Below are 19,915 nucleotides of genomic sequence, written 5' to 3' on the forward strand. Positions count from 1 at the left end.
AGGAAACCCACACAGGTACAGGGAGAACATGCAAAAAGCAAGAAAGAACAATGAGTATTCTTGCTGTGAAATGACTGAAATGCCATTTACTCCACCATCAAGTTACCTAAATTGTCATTTAAAGTGTGAAAGGGTGACTACTGCCTAGGCAGTATTCGCATTTAGGTGTATGCATTGTAATTATAGCAGCTTATAATAACAGTGGCTGACAAATTATTCCCACCTTATTGAAATGTTTCTTTTTACAATTTTCAAATAAAGATGTGTCGTCCCTCATAGTGGAGATGATAAACAAACCTTTGCTACATGCGAGCAGCGCTGTGTCTGTTTCATCTGAGTCCGTGTTCTGCAGGATAATTATTTGTCTGATTGTGGCTATTTAGCGGACTGATATTAGACAAAATAGATATGAGGCCTTTTATGCCTCTTAAATTAACTTCAGATGTAAACACTCATTGGTATTTGAACCTAGATGTCAGAGTGTGAACATCCTAAATATTCCTAAATATCTAGGTTGGTCTCATGAATTACTGATTTTTTTTCATGTGTATCTACAAAGTCAGTGACTATAGTGATGGTGCACTGAGGTGTGGTTCAGCAGGGTGGGTCGACTGATCCCTCTATCAGTAACTGACAGTTGGGGGGAATCACATTTCTATCATAGTACTGCTCCTCCCTTTGTGGATATCTGGAATGACACTGTCCTGCCAAACAACATGGAAATGTGGTCTACTTTGTTGACAGATGTAAAATAAAAAATTTAAGTGCTTTGATTTAAGGTTTTGTTTTTGTTTTATTGTAACTTGTAGGGGGGTATTCAAATAGATGCACATCCAAGTGGTTTGACAGGGTGATACCTTCCCGTGTAGCTTTGCATAGAACAAATACTATGGTCCTGCTTCTGGGCTTATGTATGCAGCAATTTCTGGTCATCTCTGAAACTGCTGCACTTTGCATTATGTGCTAAACCGAAACTATTCTAACCACTAAGTATTTCCAGTGAAATTTAACCACCAGTCTTTATTCTGCATTTTATAATCAACACTTTTGCCGACCAAACACAAGCTGAAATTGTCTACTGAGAGATTTAACTGAAGATTAGGTCTTCAGACTTTTATACAGAAATGATATGTAAGTGGCAGGAAATAAACCTGTGGTTAGATGAACAAATTGTGAGCTTCAGTTTCATTATGACTAAAGTTGCAGATAATATAGGATTCCTTTCAGGTTTTACTAGTGTTTTAAAGACATGCCATATAATACCTATAAATATGCCAGGCTACATTCTTTTATCTTTCATAACTAAAAATTTAAAACCATTTTGTTTGCACAATTTTCAGCATATAAGTGACACCACTAGATGGCACTCCGCACCAGCTGCACACAGTGACATGTTTACACTGACTACTTGATGAGGCATGACTCTGCAGAGTTTCAGGGTGATATTTGCAATTCCGTTGCCCATTATCTTAATTTTGTATAGGTGGTACATTTGAAAACATATTGAAACATATGCTATTTTTACATTATTCATATAATACAATTAATGAAACATCATGTCCATTGAAATGTTTGTAAAAATTGTTGTAAAGCGTGTTTAACTCAGTCTCGCTCACTCTGCTACAGTAGCTTAATGCTCTTCCCTCTTTCTTTCTTTTCTATTTTGTCCCTTAGGACCAAGTGAAGCCACCAAAGGCATCCAAATCCAAGACAGCAGAGGCGGTAGAAAGTAAAACAGCGGAGGGCCTTGAGCAAATCCCTGAAGAGGGACAGGAGGGACTCCCAGACAATCTTAATTCAGATGAAGAGGTGGTGATTGAAGAGGAGCTCATAGAGACTCGTACAAAGCGCCTCCAACGCACCACAAAAGAGCAAGTCGATAACATAAAGAAAGCCTTCTCCAAAGAGAAAATTGAGAAGACCAAACTAAAAACCAAGGAAAACTTGGAGAAGACCAAGCAGAGAACCCGTGAAAACTTGGAGAAGACAAGACAGAGAACCCGTGACAACCTGGAGAAAACCAAGCACAGTCTTGAGAAGAAGATGGGCAAGCTCGGGACCCGCATGACTCCCAACCAGGAGCGCAGGGCAAAGATAAAGAGTTCCAAAGAGAAGATGAAGAAGTCACTCACCCCTGACCACAAGATGTATGCTCGTTCCAAGACCTCCGTGTACCGCGTTCCCCCTTTTACCTTCCATGTTAAGAAGATCCGGGAAGGGGAGGAGGAGGTGGTGCAGAACACGGAGATGGTAGAAGTGAGCGAGGCCGAGGTTCAGCCAGGGGGAGAGGAGAACGGGATGGGTGTGCACGTGGAGGTGGAGGAAGGGGAGCTTGTCAGTGTAGACAGCCCCGAAATAGATACTCTGTTGGAGGTGACTGAAGACTCTGACCTGGTCAGGGTGGATACAGACCACCTAAAGAAAGCCCAAAGTGAATAGAGTCTCGTAGCTCCACGGGGCTGTGAAAGAAATTATATTAAGATGAAGAAGGAAACAGAATACTGATAAATGAATATAATCACAAAGACACAGTAGGGACTTTATAGATGATTACAATCTATGACATCTTATTTGTTTTCTGTTCTCTTTGTATTGTTCCCAACAGGGATAACTTTCATATTTGTTCATATTTAGCACTCAAATAATAGAAAGAAAGACAAAAACAGGAGTTATGTTACAGGCTGACTGGATATGCTACACTTAGAAATTAGAGTATTTGTTGTTTGTTGTTGGTTTGATTAGTTGTGTGGCTAAAAGAAAAACAAAAAAATTGTTGTGATTAAGAGACAATATTTAGTGTGGCATTTGCCTTAACAAATATGGAAAAATGAAGTTCTTGGCAATGTTTGTGTTGTAATGGACGGGTGAAGTGATGTGAATGTGTAAAGAAAAATAAATGTAAAAGTTGTAGACGGATTCTTCTACAGAAGAATTAACAGGTGAAGAAAAGATCTGTTGCACTGGACTTAAACTAAGGCGTTTAACTAAACTGTACTCCATATTTCGTAAGATTACAAACATTTTCCCAAATGTTACAATACAGTGTTTCTCATTGTTAAGCACTTAAGTGTGAATGGCTGGAAATAGATGTGCAGTTTCTATTAATATATACTAGGAACCATGAACCTGTGACAAATTCAACTATTACAATGTTTAAATGCATAACACCACACTAAAAAGCAAAATATACTGTTGTATATGTGGGGTTATTCATATTGAAAAATGAATAACTGAATGAAAATATTAAAAAGATTCGGAATGTCACTTTTGCAATAGTAAAAACAGTGTTTAATGAGGATACGGCGTTTGGTGTATCTGAACACGTTCTCACTAAGCTGCACATATTGCACTGCTGCGCAAAGGGGAGATGAAAAAGACTGTATCACCATGGTCACAGCTCATCACAGTGCTCATCACACTATTAAAATTTCTCAAAGTAATTACAGACAGAAAAAAAGATGGTCTAAAGAGACGCGACATGACAGTTTAATGACCGCTGTATGTAATATGGAGAAGCTGAACTATTACAGGAACATCCAAAGCAAAAAACTACGAAAATCTGGTCGTAAATTATACAATTTGGTTGGCATAAGATGGAGAAAACAACCAAGCAGTAATGAATGTAAACTGGTATGGCAATGCACAGTCAGTCTTCTGATTTTGTAAGGCCGAGCATATCGCACTCCAGACAACAACAAGGTGAATGTATGTCTTCCATTTTGCCTCCCTGGAGACTTGAATGACCTTGATGTGGTGCAGACACACACGCAGAGGCCTACTGTGTAGCATCGACCACCATTAAAGTAATCAATGGGCGGGGAAATACAATTAAGGAGAGTGCTTGGTCAGAGCACTGCACAAACCAGAGAACATTGGGAAAGACAAGGGGGGGGGGGGGGGGGGGGGGGGTCTATGTAAGGAAGGGAGAGACTACTAAATGGTGACACGTATGTGCATGTCACGTACTCAAGCATGAAGCTGAAATCACAAAAAACAATAAAGAAATCAGCCGTTGGCCTGTGAATTCACATGGGCAATAATATTTTCATAGCATTAGCCTTTTGTTTATTTTACTTTTTATTTTTTTTGTATTTTATTTTATTTTATTTTATTGGCAAAGACAACCTGTACTTTATCCATAATACTCGCTGGTTCCTTTAGAAGAAATGTGTGTTTTTGTCACCCTGTTTATTTTGTCTTGTTTTAAGCTGCTGGTTATTCAGAAAATGAGCTTCAACGTTGCTGCAACCTTATGTGACATAATAGTACGCTTGGTGTTACTGATTTATATTCAAATAATGACGCTTGACTGATTATGTTGTGTTTAAGGCTTTTTATGCCTAACAAATTCAATACAAATAAACGCCTTACTAAATAATATTTAGTGCCTGGCATCATTCTTACGAACCTGGCTGATAATGTTGTCTTGTTTGTCAGTTTATAAGTTTATTTGTGTTCCTTCACCTAACGTGACCAGAGGGTTGAGTTATAACTAAAGGTAAATAATGAAGCGCTCTAGTGTTATTAAACTCTCGATGACGTCGGCACTGCCGGTAATTCAGATGACTTCTAGGCTGGCTGTTCCGTGAAAATGTTTGTGCTCCCTCCGGTGCTACCCAGCGTAAACGTCTACTCTATGGCTTACCCGGGGGAGGGTGTTCACAGAAGAACAGCTCAGTTGCGACAGCGATACAGCGGACCTCCTCAACCAACCTCAAGCTAGTGTCCCGCCTCCTTTGCTTATAAGCTGCATTGTGATTGGTGACAGCAGAGTTGAAGACCACTATTGGCGGCTGGAAATGTCAGTAAAATAGTTTAAGGAGTTTGGCTGGCTGGAAAGTCTGCAATGTAGGGGATGGGTTGACTGAAAGATCCGTACTCGCGACGAAGAAGCGTTTCTCGTGTTGGGAAGAGAATATAAAGACTTACGGGGGTTTTTTCGAGCTCTTTCCCTCGTTTTTGTGGGTAAAATCTTTACGAAAGTTGCCACTGACCGTTATCGTCAGTGTGTTTTATGAGAAGGGTTACTGTTTTGGCGGAGAAACTTTCTAAATAAGTGGCATCGAGCCAGGTAAGCAAATATAAATCGACTTCTGCTTTTGGTGTAAATTTTATATTTTTAACGTAATGTTAATGCACGTCTACTTCTAATATCGATAACGCTGCTGGGGTAGACTTGCAGTACTTTATAGGTTCTTAGTTATTCACGTTGGAGAAACCCCCTCTGCTCACAGTAATACATAATTTATTAAAGTGGTAATAACGTTTTTAAGTGTGTTACAGTTCTGCTCGTTTCTTGTAAAATGTATATTACAGACGTAATATTTAACAGTTTTTGTGTTTGTGTGCTCTGTTTTTCTCGTCTACTCTCTAACGCCTCGTTTAATAATGGGAGTACATCTGATATGCTTTAAAAAGGGAAGGTGGGCTTTAACGGGATGCCCCTTTGGACCGAGGAAAATTCAGTTCAGTTCTTTCTGTTTTCTTTAAGCTGTCACGCCCATCACCATGCCATCAGTTGGACAGCACACCCACTACCTAGCCTTATGATTCAAGGCTTGCATTCAATAAATTAGGCTTTAATTGGGGACAGTGAGTTAGCAGATTATTAACTTTTGACGAGTTTTGAATATGGACGCACATCATAATCAATCAGTATTTTATTTATTTATTTTTGCCTAATAACACATGTAGTTGTACTATTGTTTTCATCCACTGCCAGTGAAGGTTGACATGCTTACTGTTTCTCGTTGTTGTCTCAAGGAAGTGCTTCCTGGAATATCATAGGTATGAGTTTTAATGAATGGCACTTTGCTTGGCACTGTTTGTGCCACTTACTTCCGAGCATAGGGCAGTGGACAAGCTGGGTAGACAGGTTTATTTATGATAACTAATTCTGAGTTGTGGATTTTAATTTGAGAGCTTTAGATTAAGTTTTAAAGCTCAGACATTGATAGAGGTGTGAAAAGAAAAGGAACACAAAATGTGTGAGACCTAAGCAAAATGTCTAAGTTATGCAACCAACAGATGAGTTGTTTAGACTTCATGGATTCCTTTCATCTGACATAAACAAGCTGCTTGTCTAAAGTTACTCTTGATTAAAAATAAAACACAACTATTTCTGTAACTGCACACGTATAATTCTGCAGAGATCTCACAGAAGGGCTTAGTAAATGTCAAAATAGTCCAGCCATTTCAGGAGAAACAGGATAAGTAGGTTACACAATAAACTTACAACTGTGCCTAAGGGTCATGGTTAACTTGAAATACTGTTTTATTGTTGTTGTTGTTGTTGTTGTTGTTGTTTATTGAACTGATAAAGACTTGCCTATTCTTTGGTTTGATCCTCTCAGGGTTTTTACATGCCCAGAAATCTACACCATGCATGAATGCATCTTTTTCATATGATGTGGGAAGAGGAACATTGGTCATATGAAAAATGCAACATTTGTGGGACAGTTAATTATGTGCCTTCACTGCTTAAAATAGCAACACAATATTAGTGAGCGTTAGTGAGCATATTAGTGATTTTGTTTTTTGGGGGGTTTTACCGAAACTAGTGGCTTTCCTTGAACACTAATTTCAGTGAATGTTGGGAAATCCACTTTCTGTTGGTGTTTTAAAATGACGCTTTTGAGAAGGCACTCACCTCCATGTGTATGAATATGGAACCTATGTAGTGTTGATTTGAATAATGCTAATACCTTGACAGATGGAAATTCAGGTCTGTGTTTTAACCTGTTCAGACATGAACAGCATTATTTCGGTGCTATGCTTTGTCAGCAGGAGAAAATCTTTACATTTGGAAACAGAAAGTGAAGTTTTGTTTTTTTGTCAAGTACATTTCTGTGTCAGCAGCTACCAAGCATGAAAGCTTTGTTAAACGTCTCTGCCTATATTTAAAGTCGAACTTTAGGTGTATTAGAGAACACGGTACACACATTCAGTGGAATGATGTTACTGCAACACTATCCAACATGTTATGTAAGGATTAAACAAAGGAAATGGCTTCCTTTTTGATTTATTGAATGTCTGGTTATTGTTAGTGTACAGTAGAAAATTCTTCAGGGAATGGTGTAACCTTTAGCTGAAAATGTGAGAAGGCTAGGAGAACCGCTCAAGTGGATCTGATGGAAAAGTTATAGTTATATAACCTAGATAAGAGTTATCTGATATCAGGTCATTGAAAATAAATGAAACACTATTACTCAAATTGCAAAGTACAGAAAGCGCAGTGACATACCTTCGAGGCAAAATTACCACCAAAGATCATTAACTCCTGTCTGCTCGGGGAGTTGACAGCTGTTCATGTTGGCCTAAATTTCTTGGTGGAGGCGTAGTGTTTCGGTGAACAGGAAGTGACTGTACTGAATAGGAAGCTTGTATGGGCCTGACATCGTTTTCAGAGAAAACTTGATATTTAGCTATTTCCCTACAGTTAATTTTTCCTGATTCTATCAGGAACTGTGGCAGTATGTATTATCAGTTTGTATTTTCATAGAATTTTTGGAGAATTTATGTTGTCTCACTCATATTTTTTATGTAGGCCAAAGGAGGTGAGTGTCAAGATGGCCCAGTGGAACCAGTTACAGCAGCTGGAGACCAGGTACCTGGAGCAACTCTACCACTTGTACAGTGACAGCTTCCCCATGGAGTTACGACAGTTTCTTGCGCCTTGGATTGAGAGTCAGGACTGGTAAGAAATAATTGTATTCTTTCACTTATTGTTGCATGTGTGTTGTTGCTGCCTGTGTTTTGAGTAATTTCTGTAACTGTGAGACATCTGCTGCTGCCTATCTTGGCCAGGTCTCCCTTGAAAAAGAGGTTTTTAATCTCAATGGGATCTTCCTGGTTAAATAAAGGTTAATAAATAAATAAAAATTACATTTCTAGGCTCTGTTGTGAAATTACATTTTAATTCATGTAATTTTCTCTCCCTTTGGATTGGGAGATGGCCACTCATTATGATTTCCAAAATGTTTTTTGGCTTTAAAAATGTTTTTATTTATTCATTATCACCCTCTTCTTTCCTTATAACACCACCACAGGAATCGGGGCACTCTGATATAATGTGTCAGTATGCGTGTTAACCCGAGTACTCATTCTTGTGGCAAATGGGGATGAGTTTGACCTTAATGTATGAGGAAAAATTAGAAATGAGCACATACTGATCACTTTACCTGTCGTTTACAAGGGCTTACGCTGCCAATAAGGAGTCACATGCTACACTGGTGTTCCACAACCTCTTGGGAGAAATAGATCAGCAGTACAGCCGTTTCCTGCAGGAGAACAACGTGCTCTACCAGCATAACCTCCGCAGGATTAAACAGCATCTGCAGAGCAAGTACTTGGAGAAACCGATGGATATTGCTCGCATTGTTGCCCGCTGTTTGTGGGAAGAACAGAGGCTGCTGCAGACTGCCACCTCTGCTACACAGGTTCATACAGCAATATTGACCTAGCTTCAGACTTTATGGTGTATATAGTTAGTACAATGGCTCTACGTAGTATATCTTTTATTCTCTTGCAGGATGGCCAGGCAGCCCATCCCACTGGAACAGTAGTGACAGAGAAGCAGCAGATACTGGAGCACAATCTTCAAGACATCAGGAAGCGGGTCCAGGTTAGTTCTCATTAAAGAGTCACTTACTGCATATTTACGTAATTGGTCTTTCTTGGCATAAATGTATGTACATTATCACCCATTTCTCCACAGGATATGGAACAGAAGATGAAAATGCTTGAAAACTTGCAAGATGACTTTGATTTCAATTACAAGACCCTAAAAAGCCAAGGAGGTATAATTATCTTATTATGTTTTTGATGTAATTTTCTTAGCTGTGTTGCCTGTATTAACAGCTAAAAGTTAATTTAACGGTGACCTGTTCACCTTCTTCCCAGAGTTGTCCCAGGATCTAAATGGAAATAGCCAGGCAGCTGCAACGAGGCAGAAGATGGCCCAGCTCGAGCAGATGCTGAGCGCCCTGGATCAGCTCAGGAGGGTAGGTTTTTAAACTTTATTGATTTTAAGCATGTGTTATGTCAAGTGCTTTAGGTAACATCTATAAAACAAGGATATTCGAAACACATTATAATGCCTTATAAAGGGAAACCTTTGTATTTGTACATTTCAGGGCGTGCAAAAATGTATAAAGAGGCATTTTAGGAAGTAATTAGATCGAAATGAAACAACACCTCTGGACTTAAGCTGGCACACCCAGTTTAAGTTTGCTGGCTAGCACAAAAAGCAATAGATGTGGCATTGCATCTGTGAAACCAAATGTCCCTTAGTTGTGCATGCTGCACATATGTTGACCATTAAATTTTGCCAGACAGCAGTGTACTGAACAAGCAACTACTGCTAGTTACATTCATCAATGGTGAAAATAGAAATTTGGCTAAAAATTATAAATGCAAGATTGATAAACATCTAAATGTTTAGCTGAATGATAGTAAAGAATAATCTTAGTCTTAAACCTGAATATTAACACAGCCATTGTTTGAATCTTTAACAGTGGTACAAAGTTTGGACCACAGATGGATTATAACTCTTTATGCCAATGTTTAATGTGTGCTGTGTTTGCTTTGTTATAGCAAATTGTTACGGAGATGGGAGGCTTGTTGACTGCCATGGACTATGTACAGAAGAACCTGACAGATGAAGAACTAGCTGACTGGAAGAGGAGACAGCAGATTGCTTGTATTGGAGGCCCTCCAAACATCTGTCTCGATCGCCTTGAAACTTGGTAAACTTGGAAACTGGTGCAGAGATTAATCATTGGCTGTCTATTATTAGATATGTTCACAGTAGGTTTCACATCATAAATTAATGATTCTGGCCAAGTGACTGTGGACTTTGGTCTCTGCTCTTCTTACTCCCTTCATATAGACAAGTGTCTGATTTGCAATTTGTATTATTACTTTAATCAGGATTACATCCTTGGCTGAGTCCCAGCTCCAAATTCGTCAGCAAATCAAGAAGCTGGAAGAGCTCCAACAGAAGGTGTCCTACAAAGGAGACCCCATCATTCAGCACCGGCCCGCACTTGAGGAGAAAATTGTGGACTTGTTCAGAAACCTAATGAAGAGGTACATTTGATGTTTATCTACTTAGATTTTTGTCTTAACTTGATCTGCATGGATTTAAGGTATTGACTTGTTTAAGGCTTCCCATAGTCTCTCACAGTTTTTATATTGTAAATGTGAAATTTCAGAAACATTTAAAATTACTACTTAGGGAACTTATACCTTTAACACTGCTCATCATGTATTGATGTAATGCTTTTGTGTCATAGTGCTTTTGTGGTTGAAAGACAGCCTTGCATGCCCATGCATCCGGACAGACCTCTGGTTATCAAAACAGGCGTGCAGTTCACAAATAAAGTCAGGTGAGAATCAGGATTACAACACCGGATTGTACATTTTTATACTTGGGATTATACATTTTATTGCAACATTTTTTGTGTCCTGTATAACGGGAAGTGTAACAGTCATTTTAATGAGTGGATGAATTTGTTCTGTCTTGTCTCTTTTCTCAAAATTTTAAAGGTTACTGGTAAAGTTTCCTGAGCTCAATTACCAGCTGAAAATTAAAGTTTGCATTGATAAGTGAGTTTATTTATATATTTTTATCATCCAACATTTCTGTTAAGTTTTGATCACTAGGATAGAAAGACAAAGCAAATGTACTGCTTTACTCATTGCATCTCTATTTTTCAGGGAATCTGGTGATGTGGCTGCAATTCGAGGGTAAGACTTTAAAAACAAACTTTCAAACCTCAGAGCTTTTAATGTGTAGTATTTTAGAAAAGGTTCTTACTTTGTCCTCTACTATGATTTTACTAGATCACGAAAGTTTAACATCCTCGGTACTAACACAAAAGTTATGAACATGGAGGAGTCCAACAATGGTAGCCTGTCAGCAGAGTTTAAACACTTGGTGAGTCAAACGTTTTACCGGTTGAAAGCTATGAAGTAATCTGATAAAGGCCTTCTGCGGAGCACTGACTTCCTGTTTGTTGCAGACCCTGCGAGAACAAAGGTGTGGTAATGGTGGACGGACCAATAGCGACGTAAGCCCTATTTCTTGCTGGACTTGTGTAATGTAGTGAACAAACCGCTCGTTACAGAATCTTAACTGTATTTAGCATGTGAAAAATTCTGCTTTAACCTGTAATTAACAGGCCTCTTTATCTCGTATACATATAGTTTTATAAAGAGATTTAAGTAGGTTGTTTTTTGTTTTCTAGGCCTCTCTGATTGTCACTGAGGAACTGCATCTTATCACGTTTGAAACAGAGGTCTATCACCAGGGCCTGAAGATAGATCTGGAGGTGAGTACTGCCACTGTGTGTCATGAAATGGAGCATATTTCTGCTTTCGTTATTAACCCAAGCAACACTAATAATCAGCAAAATTCGAAACACTCCCGAAGCACAATGCAGTTTCGTTATATGACACCCAATACAAAGTTAGTCACCAGACAAGTTAGTCATTTATGAAGTCGTCCACCTCCAGTCACCTTCATCAACACTGCTTCTACAGGGACTGATTCTGAAAACACAAAATTTCTTCTGTTTGCCCTTTTTTTGACCTGCCCACAGTTAATGGCAGGGTCACTGGCACTGAAGATTTACGCTGATGCAAATGGTGATTTGTTAGAGAATCGTATTATTTGAATTTGCAGCTCCTTTAGTAATGCGTTAATCCTAATTTAAAATTAAATTAACTTTTAAGTCAATTTTTTTTAATAGCTAATAAAATATATGACAAACAATATCATGTATAAATAACATTTGGATGATGGATGTTGTTTTTTTTGTTACACACACCATGTTTTTGCAGACCCATTCCCTGCCTGTGGTAGTTATATCAAACATCTGCCAGATGCCAAATGCCTGGGCTTCAATCCTGTGGTACAACATGCTCACTAACCACCCAAAGGTAAGACAGCACCCTCTGGTGGAAAGGGACTAAACTCTGCATGAGGTGGATCTTAACTCAATGGAGTTGAAGATCTGTTTGAGTAGAAAGTAGGAAATGTATATGTTTTCATAACATTTTGCCTTGGTGGTTCTTTGCACAGAACGTGAACTTCTTCACCAAACCTCCAGTGGGGACATGGGACCAGGTGGCTGAGGTGTTGAGCTGGCAGTTCTCTTCCACCACCAAGAGAGGCCTGACCATTGAACAGCTCACCACATTGGCTGAGAAATTACTAGGTTTGATGACAAGCCCTAAAACATCAAAGTCTTTTTAGTTTTTTCACGATTCTTTATGAATCTGATTTAATTCTTTAATTATCTATATAGGACCATGTGTCAACTACTCTGGATGCCAAATCACCTGGGCCAAGTTCTGCAAGGTACTACAACAAATGGCACTAAATTGTTCAGCGTTATTGTTAGTGATATTTTATTGTTTTGTATGAGTTTGTTTTTTTTTCTTCCACTTCACAGGAAAACATGGCAGGCAAAGGCTTCTCCTTCTGGGTGTGGCTTGACAACATTATTGACCTGGTGAAAAAGTACATTCTTGCACTGTGGAATGAAGGGTGAGAGGTCATGCTTTGTTTACAGTCAAGCCTTTTACCTTCCTTTCATATTAGAAAATTTCTTGACATGGAAGAGACTTTCTTTTAGCCGTAAAGCCTGAATCATGAAATAATTGCCAGAAAATTCAAAATGTTTGATACTGGAGTGTATCATTTAACCTTATGACACATTTAAACAAAAATATTAATTATAAATTAGTGCATACATGTTTTAATTGGTATCTTTTTTTAATATAGCTGGTGTTTTTGTGCAATTTATTTAGGTTTTTCTGACAAAAAGAAATCTGAAAAACTCATGTTTTAAATATTACAAACTTGGTGTTACAGGGTTAAGAGTATTTTCATTTCTTCATATGTCTACAGGTATATCATGGGTTTTATCAGTAAGGAGAGAGAGAGAGCTATTCTGAGTCCAAAACCTCCCGGTACCTTTCTGCTGCGCTTCAGCGAGAGCAGCAAGGAGGGGGGCATCACCTTTACATGGGTAGAGAAAGACATCAGTGGTGAGTATTTCAGAACTTTATGCTGTTTTGATGATCTTTTTTTTTTTTTCATGTGCTCTTTTTGTTGTGATGTTGAACTTTTTTGTGTTTATATAGGAAAGACCCAGATCCAGTCAGTGGAGCCTTACACCAAGCAGCAGCTCAACAGCATGTCGTTTGCTGACATCATCATGGGCTACAAGATTATGGATGCCACCAATATCCTGGTTTCACCTCTTGTCTACCTATATCCTGAGATTCCCAAAGAGGAAGCCTTTGGGAAATACTGCAGGCCAGAAGCAGCTCCTGAAGCCGAGATGGGAGGAGACTCAACGAGCAGTAAGTTACTGCCTTGTTCTTCATAGTCTTTATTTAGTTAAAAAGAAACTCAAACATATTCAGTATGTTTATAACAGCATTGCAAGTGTTTTTTAGGTTTTTTTTTTATTTGTTTTGTTTTTAATAGTACTCATTATTTTCTCCAATTTTTTTCCCTAACAGCTATTCAGCCTTATTTGAAGACAAAGTTCATCTGCGTTACCCCGTAAGTATCTTCCACTCCCTTCTTCCGTATCTCAGAGTGATAATATTTACAGGATGGTCGCATGCCAAACAGTGGCCAACGCTTATATTAGTTCTTTGTACTTCCTGTTGATGTTTTCTTTTGTGAAGACTGAGTGTTCCTGATTAAGACACAGATTCAGACTGTTTCATGTGGCAAATGTTAATCAAAAGTTCAGGAAAAAAAACAACATAGAGGTTTTAACTCTCAGTGTGAGAAGGAGGAAGGAGGAATCATAATGTTCAGGAAAAGGGTTGTGAACCCAGGTATTAGATTCTGTAGGGAACTGGCTTAGACTGACTTTGTACATGGGCCATCTGGCTGTGTATTCACTGAGCACATGTGAAAGTAATTTATTTTCATTTTCGACATGCGAATAGCCATGTCTCACACTTTCTGTACGCCATCATCTGACTCACTGGCCATTTCCAAATATTTAGTATGGATTTTTCTCTTATCATATATAGGGATGGGTACCAAAATATGGTATTAAATGGGCACCAGTGCTGAGCGTAAAGTATCAATAACCTGTAATGTTGTCAGTTCTTCTCTCTGGAGAGATTATCATGTGTTGTAGTCCCAAGCGAGAAGAGAGCTCTCTTCCTTGGAATCTATAAATGAAGGGCAGGGGAAGCCCCAGAACTGTGCACACACACCCACAGATAGAGTATTAGTGATGGGGGTGGGAAATGTAAGCATTCATTTTCACTAGAAATGATATGGAAAGTGCTCATTACCGTAAGTACAAGAAAGCAGATATGCCAATACATCAGCAGCAAAGAGCTCACATATAGAGTTCATTATAACTCAGTATAGAATAATGGAGAAGTTGTAAAAAGGAACCACAACCCAGCTAACTGTGTAATCGTAGATTTGTTTATTAATATTAATCTCAAATGGTTAGGGTTTAGAGCATTCGCTTCAAAGAGGTGTTCACTGTACTGATAACAGTGGGGCAAAATCTAAACAATACCCATCCCTAATCACAACTGATGTTGCTGTTTATTAGACCATATTTAGACCTCAAAATATACATTAAAGTCTTAAGGATAAACGAAAGGAAGCACAAAGAAGCATTTTAAACTTCTAAATTTGTAATTCTACCAGTTAGCAGGGAAACAACATGAATGGAATTCCCATTTTAGAATATTTGGTATTCACGATTAATATTTATTGACGATCATCAAATCTTTCCTGAATGTCTGAGATGAGCACAAATGAGAAAGGCAGAGGAGTTGGACGTTAGCTGCAGGTGAGTTTTATAGAGTGAGGTTGACTGACACGAGGGGAATGTAGAAACGGGTCATCCGCCTTGTATTAGTAGGTTTGATGGTGAGGTTTGCTCAGTGAGATCCTGACCTGTCTCCGTAGGTGTCCCTCCGTCTTCATGGACTTGCCGGACAGTGAACTGCTTGGGAACGGATTCCCAGGGTAGGCCACTCGGGGGGAGTTGGCATGTAGGGCTGTGTGTGCATTTTGTCACTTTGTGTGTTTGATGGGTAGTAATTTCACCTACATAATTCCTATTTTTGAGTCCAACATACAGGCATTGTTCCTAGTTCTAATACAAAAGTAGCTCCCTGCCTTTCATTAGTCTTTCACTTATTTCACCCCATACTCTTGTTTCCTGCAGGCATTTCTTTATCATTCCTCATCCACATTATTTTGTGGGGCTTAAACGGTCCGAATTAGATGTCATAATAGTTTGAGTGACAAGTGATTCAAATAATATAAAAAGGTAAAACATTCAAAATCAGTTCCATGATAAAATGGACAAGGCTGAAGTGAGTTTGGTGGGAGAAAAAAGACAAAAAGGGGACTTTGTTTTTTGTGAAGCCTTAACAAAAGACTGTGGCCTGTTCGATCCACTTGGTCCTTAGTTGTCATTAACATCCGTTCAGTTTGCCTTCTGTTCAGTTGAGCACAGTACTGCCTGATTTAAAGCAAAAAAAAAAATGCATTTAATGACCTATGGTGTTTATATACATTTAAAAACAAAATCCCTTGCCCTGCTCTTTTGCAGTGATTGTGTGCACAGGCAATGCTAAATCATCTGCCAGAGTGAGATGAGACAGGAGTGACTTATTTACTCAATAACCTATCTTTTGTTTATCAAAGCAGAATCACAGCTCCTTTTTTTAACTTCTGATAGCTGCATCACATTTCCTCATCACTTTTCTTACCACAGATAGTATTTCATATTTGATTTGTGTAGCCATCGCCAGGCATAGTACTTAATATTATGCTCTTTACTCTGTTTGTTTTTCACAGCACAAACTCTGGAAACACCAGTGACCTGTTCCCCATGTCACCCCGGACCCTTGACTCCCTGATGCACAACGAAGCAGAAGTTACTCCAGGGCATATGGGTGAGTCTACTTACATGTACTACAAACACACACATTTGTATTTGTACATTTCCAGGGCTTTACCTCCTCCCCCAAACACTTATTTATCTTTACAACCATGTGTCAGACCCTTTGAAAGGACTTGCCAAAATGTCTTTATGTTCAAAAGATGTTCTTACTATAAGACCTAATCGTTAAGCATAAATGTGCTTCATTCGGCTGAAATATTAATTGCTTTATTCTTGTTTATTTATTTAATCTGCAGATTCACTCACTTTGGAAATGGATGTAGCATCGCCTATGTGAAAAGAGTCATCGAGTACTTCAGCCACTTCCTTCTTTGTTGGGTTTCATATTATGTTAGAGAATTTCTTGATTCATTTTTCTCTCCACACATAGTGTGCCTGTACAGTTTGTTTCTTTTTCTATGTAAAAAAATTTCTCACTTTCACACAATAGGGAAGGCAGTTGGTCTTGGAAGGTTTTCTTTTGAAACAGAATTGGCACTTACTCTTTTTTTTAATGGTTCTCCTTATAATTAATAGATCTTTTTTTTTTTTTTCAAGTACATTAAACATTTAAGCACGAGTTATAGGTTGTTTACTTTTAGAAAAATTATGAATAATGTCTTCTTTTATTTGAATGACAAAATGTAATGAGAGTAATTGTTGTATAAGCTAGGCTTTTTCAGTGTCCCTGCCAAACGCAGCATGGTGTCGTTGTTTCACCCTATCTTGATTGTATAAAACGGTTTCTCTTTCATTATACTTTTTACACAAATTGGAATATTTCTTGTATTTGTTTCAGCCAATCGAGGTGTGTAAAGAGACAAGAAATTTCTGACAATTGTGAAATTATTTTCATGTAAAGTTTTTTTTTCTCCTTTAGCATTGTGAGAAGTTATGAAATGCAGTTTTTGTCAGCTCACGGTTTGAAATGTTTCATTTTAATATTGTACAATTTAAGCCACATGTTTCTTTGTCTTGTAGTGAAGGCTCCTATTAATGGTGCCAGAAAGACTAGCACAAGCAGCAATCCCTCTGTAGACCTTCACAACATGATTTTGCTTTGTGTAAATGTGATATTTTGGTGTCAGACCACAGGGTGCAATGCATGGTGGGGTCATTCAGTATTTGGCGTGGTATTTTTAGTGGAATAGACAACTCAAAACTGCACCTGTTATTGCCACAGTGTAAATCTGCTGTCAGTTTGGCAGTTTTATCAGCAAGAGTTACAGAACTAGAAAACGGCGTTGTGCTCAAAATGTAAATAAACCATTTTAATGAATTACTCCTCAGCCAGTAGTGTTGTTTGTGTTTGAAGGAGGAATGCCAGTAAAACAGCCTACGCTGATCTATAAATGAGTGTAAGTTGTCCACAGTTGCTTTATAGTTCATGGAAAGCTCCTTCATTTCATTAAAGCACCATCTTAATTGCATAAGACTAATTGAGGAAGCCAGTAACAATGGATGGTGTCATTACCCTATTTTTACTTTTATTTATGTTTTATATTGCGTGTGAACAATGCTTCAGACAGGTGTTTAATATCCTGGAGAAGTGCTGCAGGTATCTCTGTAGCTGATATTTTTATGCTTAACCTTCACCAACTCCTTTTTACACATCACACACCTGCCTGAACTAAAATAACACTTACACTTGAGAAGTCCACACAGTTATTGTGCCAAAAATGAAGCACTTGGCACTTTGTCCTAGCTGAAACATCAGAGGTTTTCTAAAAAAGATCATAAAGAAAGGTTGGCGCTAAAAACAGTCAAGTAATATAACCATAGACTTGAAAGGATACTTTTCACTTTGATCTGTCCAATAAAGTCAGATCAGTTCTGCAACCCCAATTCCAAAAACATTGGGTTGCTGTGTAAATTGTAAGTAACAATTCAATCTTTTAAAGTCATTTTATTCACAGTAGAATATATAAAACATCACTTTTTTCACTTGGTGAAACATCTGGACACAGGCCATTTCAGCACCTACAAACACCTAGAAATATGTAAGGCTTTCTCTAAAAACCAGTGTCTGGATGGGAACGTATGTTGCTTTAAAACCCGTCTATACCTTTTACTGCGCTACCATCAAAACTGTATCCTTTTGGACTGAGCGCTGATAAAAAAACTACATGATCCTTCTCCTCAAGTATATGACGTTCTTTTCCAAAAACAATTCCAGATTTTGATTTATCTGACCACAGAGCAATTTTCCACTTTGTCTCAGTCTATTTTAAATAAGACTTTGTCCCAAAAAGATGGATGTTGTGGTGAACTGTGTTCACAGACAATGATTTCTGGACTTATTCCAGTGATTACAACACAGAATTTTGTCTGTTTTTATTGCAGTACTGCCTGAGGGCCTGAAGATCAGAGGGATCCAAAACTGAATCTGGTATGCAAATTTATCCAGATTCTTGCAATCTTATGAAGATATTAAAAGTATTCACAATTTCACATCCAGGGAAATTATTCTGAAATTGACAATTTCAAAAATTGTTTGACGCTCCTTTCTGCAGATTTGTACACCTCTTCCCGTCTTTGCTGAGGCATTCTGCCTTTCTATGATGCTCTTTTCAAAGCTTACTTATCTGTTGCTAAATAACCTAATATATACCGGCGCCTCAAGACAGGCTGTGTAAAGATGCTCCTGAGACAGTCCAGCACATAAAAGCAGGGTGCAAGATGCTAGCAGGCGGGGCATACATGGAACCCCAAAACAATGTAGCTGTCATAGTATACAAAAATATCTGTGCCGAGTATGGCCTGGAAGTCCCGAGGTCGAAATGGGAGACGCCCCCGAGGGTGCATAAGCGAGTTTTATATATATATATATATATATATATGTAGATAGATATTGAGACACACAGCAACGTGAGCAACACGACAACAAGCAGAGCAAGGCGGAGGACATAATTACGCAGAGGATAAGGAAAGAATGGAAAACAGGAGGGGACACAGCTGGAAGTAATCAGACACAATGAGCGAGGGAGGAAGCGAAACTGAACTCACTGAACACAGGATGAGAGACTGTCAAAATAAAACAGGAAACACACTGAATTACAGAGTAAGAGACAAGGGCTTGACACTGGGACCAAGGGAGAAACAGGCATGGGTACAAGAGTGCAGACTGAAGAGACAGAAAGGGCAAGAGACATGACGGGCTGGGGAGAACACAGACGGGACAACCAGAGCACAAAAGGGAACAGACTCAATGAGCAAGAACCTAAAAACTAGAAATACAAATGGCTAAACTAGGAAGAGCGAGGAAATAGAACCACGAATAACACTAAATCAAAGAATATGAATTAAACCAAAAAACACATAAACACTGGGTCACAGACCCATGACCATGACAGATTCAGAAATACTGATAGTTAAGTGTTTTGTAAAGGTTTGTTCTGTAATTAAACTTTAGGTTTTTTAATCATGAACGAAACTGCTTGTAATAAGTTTACTGGGGCACTTACAAAGACGTATATGCTGCATCGACTGGGTAAGCTATAAAAGCAATCTTGAAGGACTGAAGGAACGTGGAGTACACACAGATGTGTGTAATAAAAAAGCAGGCGTTAGTAACTGCTGACTTCCACTGAATTGCGTGTGTTTCACTGTACTACTATTGTGTGTATTGGTTGTAGGTCAGAGTTTTATAACTTGGGACATTTCAAGAGAACAGAGTTCAATCTTATTATAATTACTAAAAAATATGCTTTCTCTCTACCTTGATAAGCATATTTCTGCTGTGAAAATGAAAGAGACCCTTCATTATAGAATTGTGTATCGTTTTTAGTTTTCTTATTGCTGTACACAGTCACTGGCCACCTTGTTATGTACACCTGTTCAGCTGCTCATTAATGCAAGCATCTAATCAGCTCATCAGATGGTAGCAACTTAGTCTATTTAGGCAGATATACATGATCAAGATGACCTACTAAAGTTAAGTTAGTTAATCAAGCGTAAGATTG

At 38.4% G+C, this 19,915-nt stretch overlaps 2 protein-coding genes across 3 annotated transcripts in view; both read left to right on the plus strand.

Annotated features, from left to right (window-relative positions):
- Positions 1 to 3,541, plus strand: part of cavin1a (caveolae associated protein 1a) — a 15,295-nt gene extending 11,754 nt beyond the window's left edge. The window contains exon 2 of the mRNA XM_005726077.2: positions 1,675 to 3,541. Coding sequence (XP_005726134.1) covers positions 1,675 to 2,439 — 765 coding nt within the window. The 3' untranslated portion in view covers positions 2,440 to 3,541. The remainder of the gene's footprint in view (positions 1 to 1,674) is intronic.
- Positions 3,542 to 4,815: 1,274 nt separating this feature from the next.
- Positions 4,816 to 16,843, plus strand: stat3 (signal transducer and activator of transcription 3 (acute-phase response factor)). Of its 2 annotated transcripts, XM_005726078.1 has the most exons (24): positions 4,816 to 5,071; positions 7,547 to 7,696; positions 8,195 to 8,438; positions 8,531 to 8,623; positions 8,717 to 8,798; positions 8,902 to 9,002; positions 9,595 to 9,746; positions 9,931 to 10,089; positions 10,296 to 10,388; positions 10,549 to 10,608; positions 10,720 to 10,749; positions 10,846 to 10,939; positions 11,025 to 11,072; positions 11,250 to 11,333; positions 11,845 to 11,943; positions 12,086 to 12,221; positions 12,312 to 12,364; positions 12,459 to 12,553; positions 12,917 to 13,056; positions 13,153 to 13,374; positions 13,537 to 13,579; positions 14,969 to 15,028; positions 15,869 to 15,966; positions 16,211 to 16,843. In XM_005726078.1, exons 2-24 carry the CDS (start codon positions 7,569 to 7,571, stop codon positions 16,249 to 16,251), a joined length of 2,355 nt encoding a protein of 784 aa, XP_005726135.1. In that variant the 5' UTR covers positions 4,816 to 5,071; positions 7,547 to 7,568; the 3' UTR covers positions 16,252 to 16,843. The 2 variants fall into 2 exon arrangements, with proteins under 2 accessions (XP_005726135.1, XP_005726136.1); XM_005726079.1 differs by lacking the exon at positions 14,969 to 15,028.
- The last annotated feature ends 3,072 nt before the right edge of the window (positions 16,844 to 19,915 follow it).

Source organism: Pundamilia nyererei, unplaced genomic scaffold (genome assembly GCF_000239375.1).
Source record: "Pundamilia nyererei isolate P.nyererei 1_Seehausen unplaced genomic scaffold, PunNye1.0 scaffold00018, whole genome shotgun sequence".
In the NCBI taxonomy this organism is placed as follows: Eukaryota; Metazoa; Chordata; class Actinopteri; order Cichliformes; family Cichlidae; genus Pundamilia; species Pundamilia nyererei.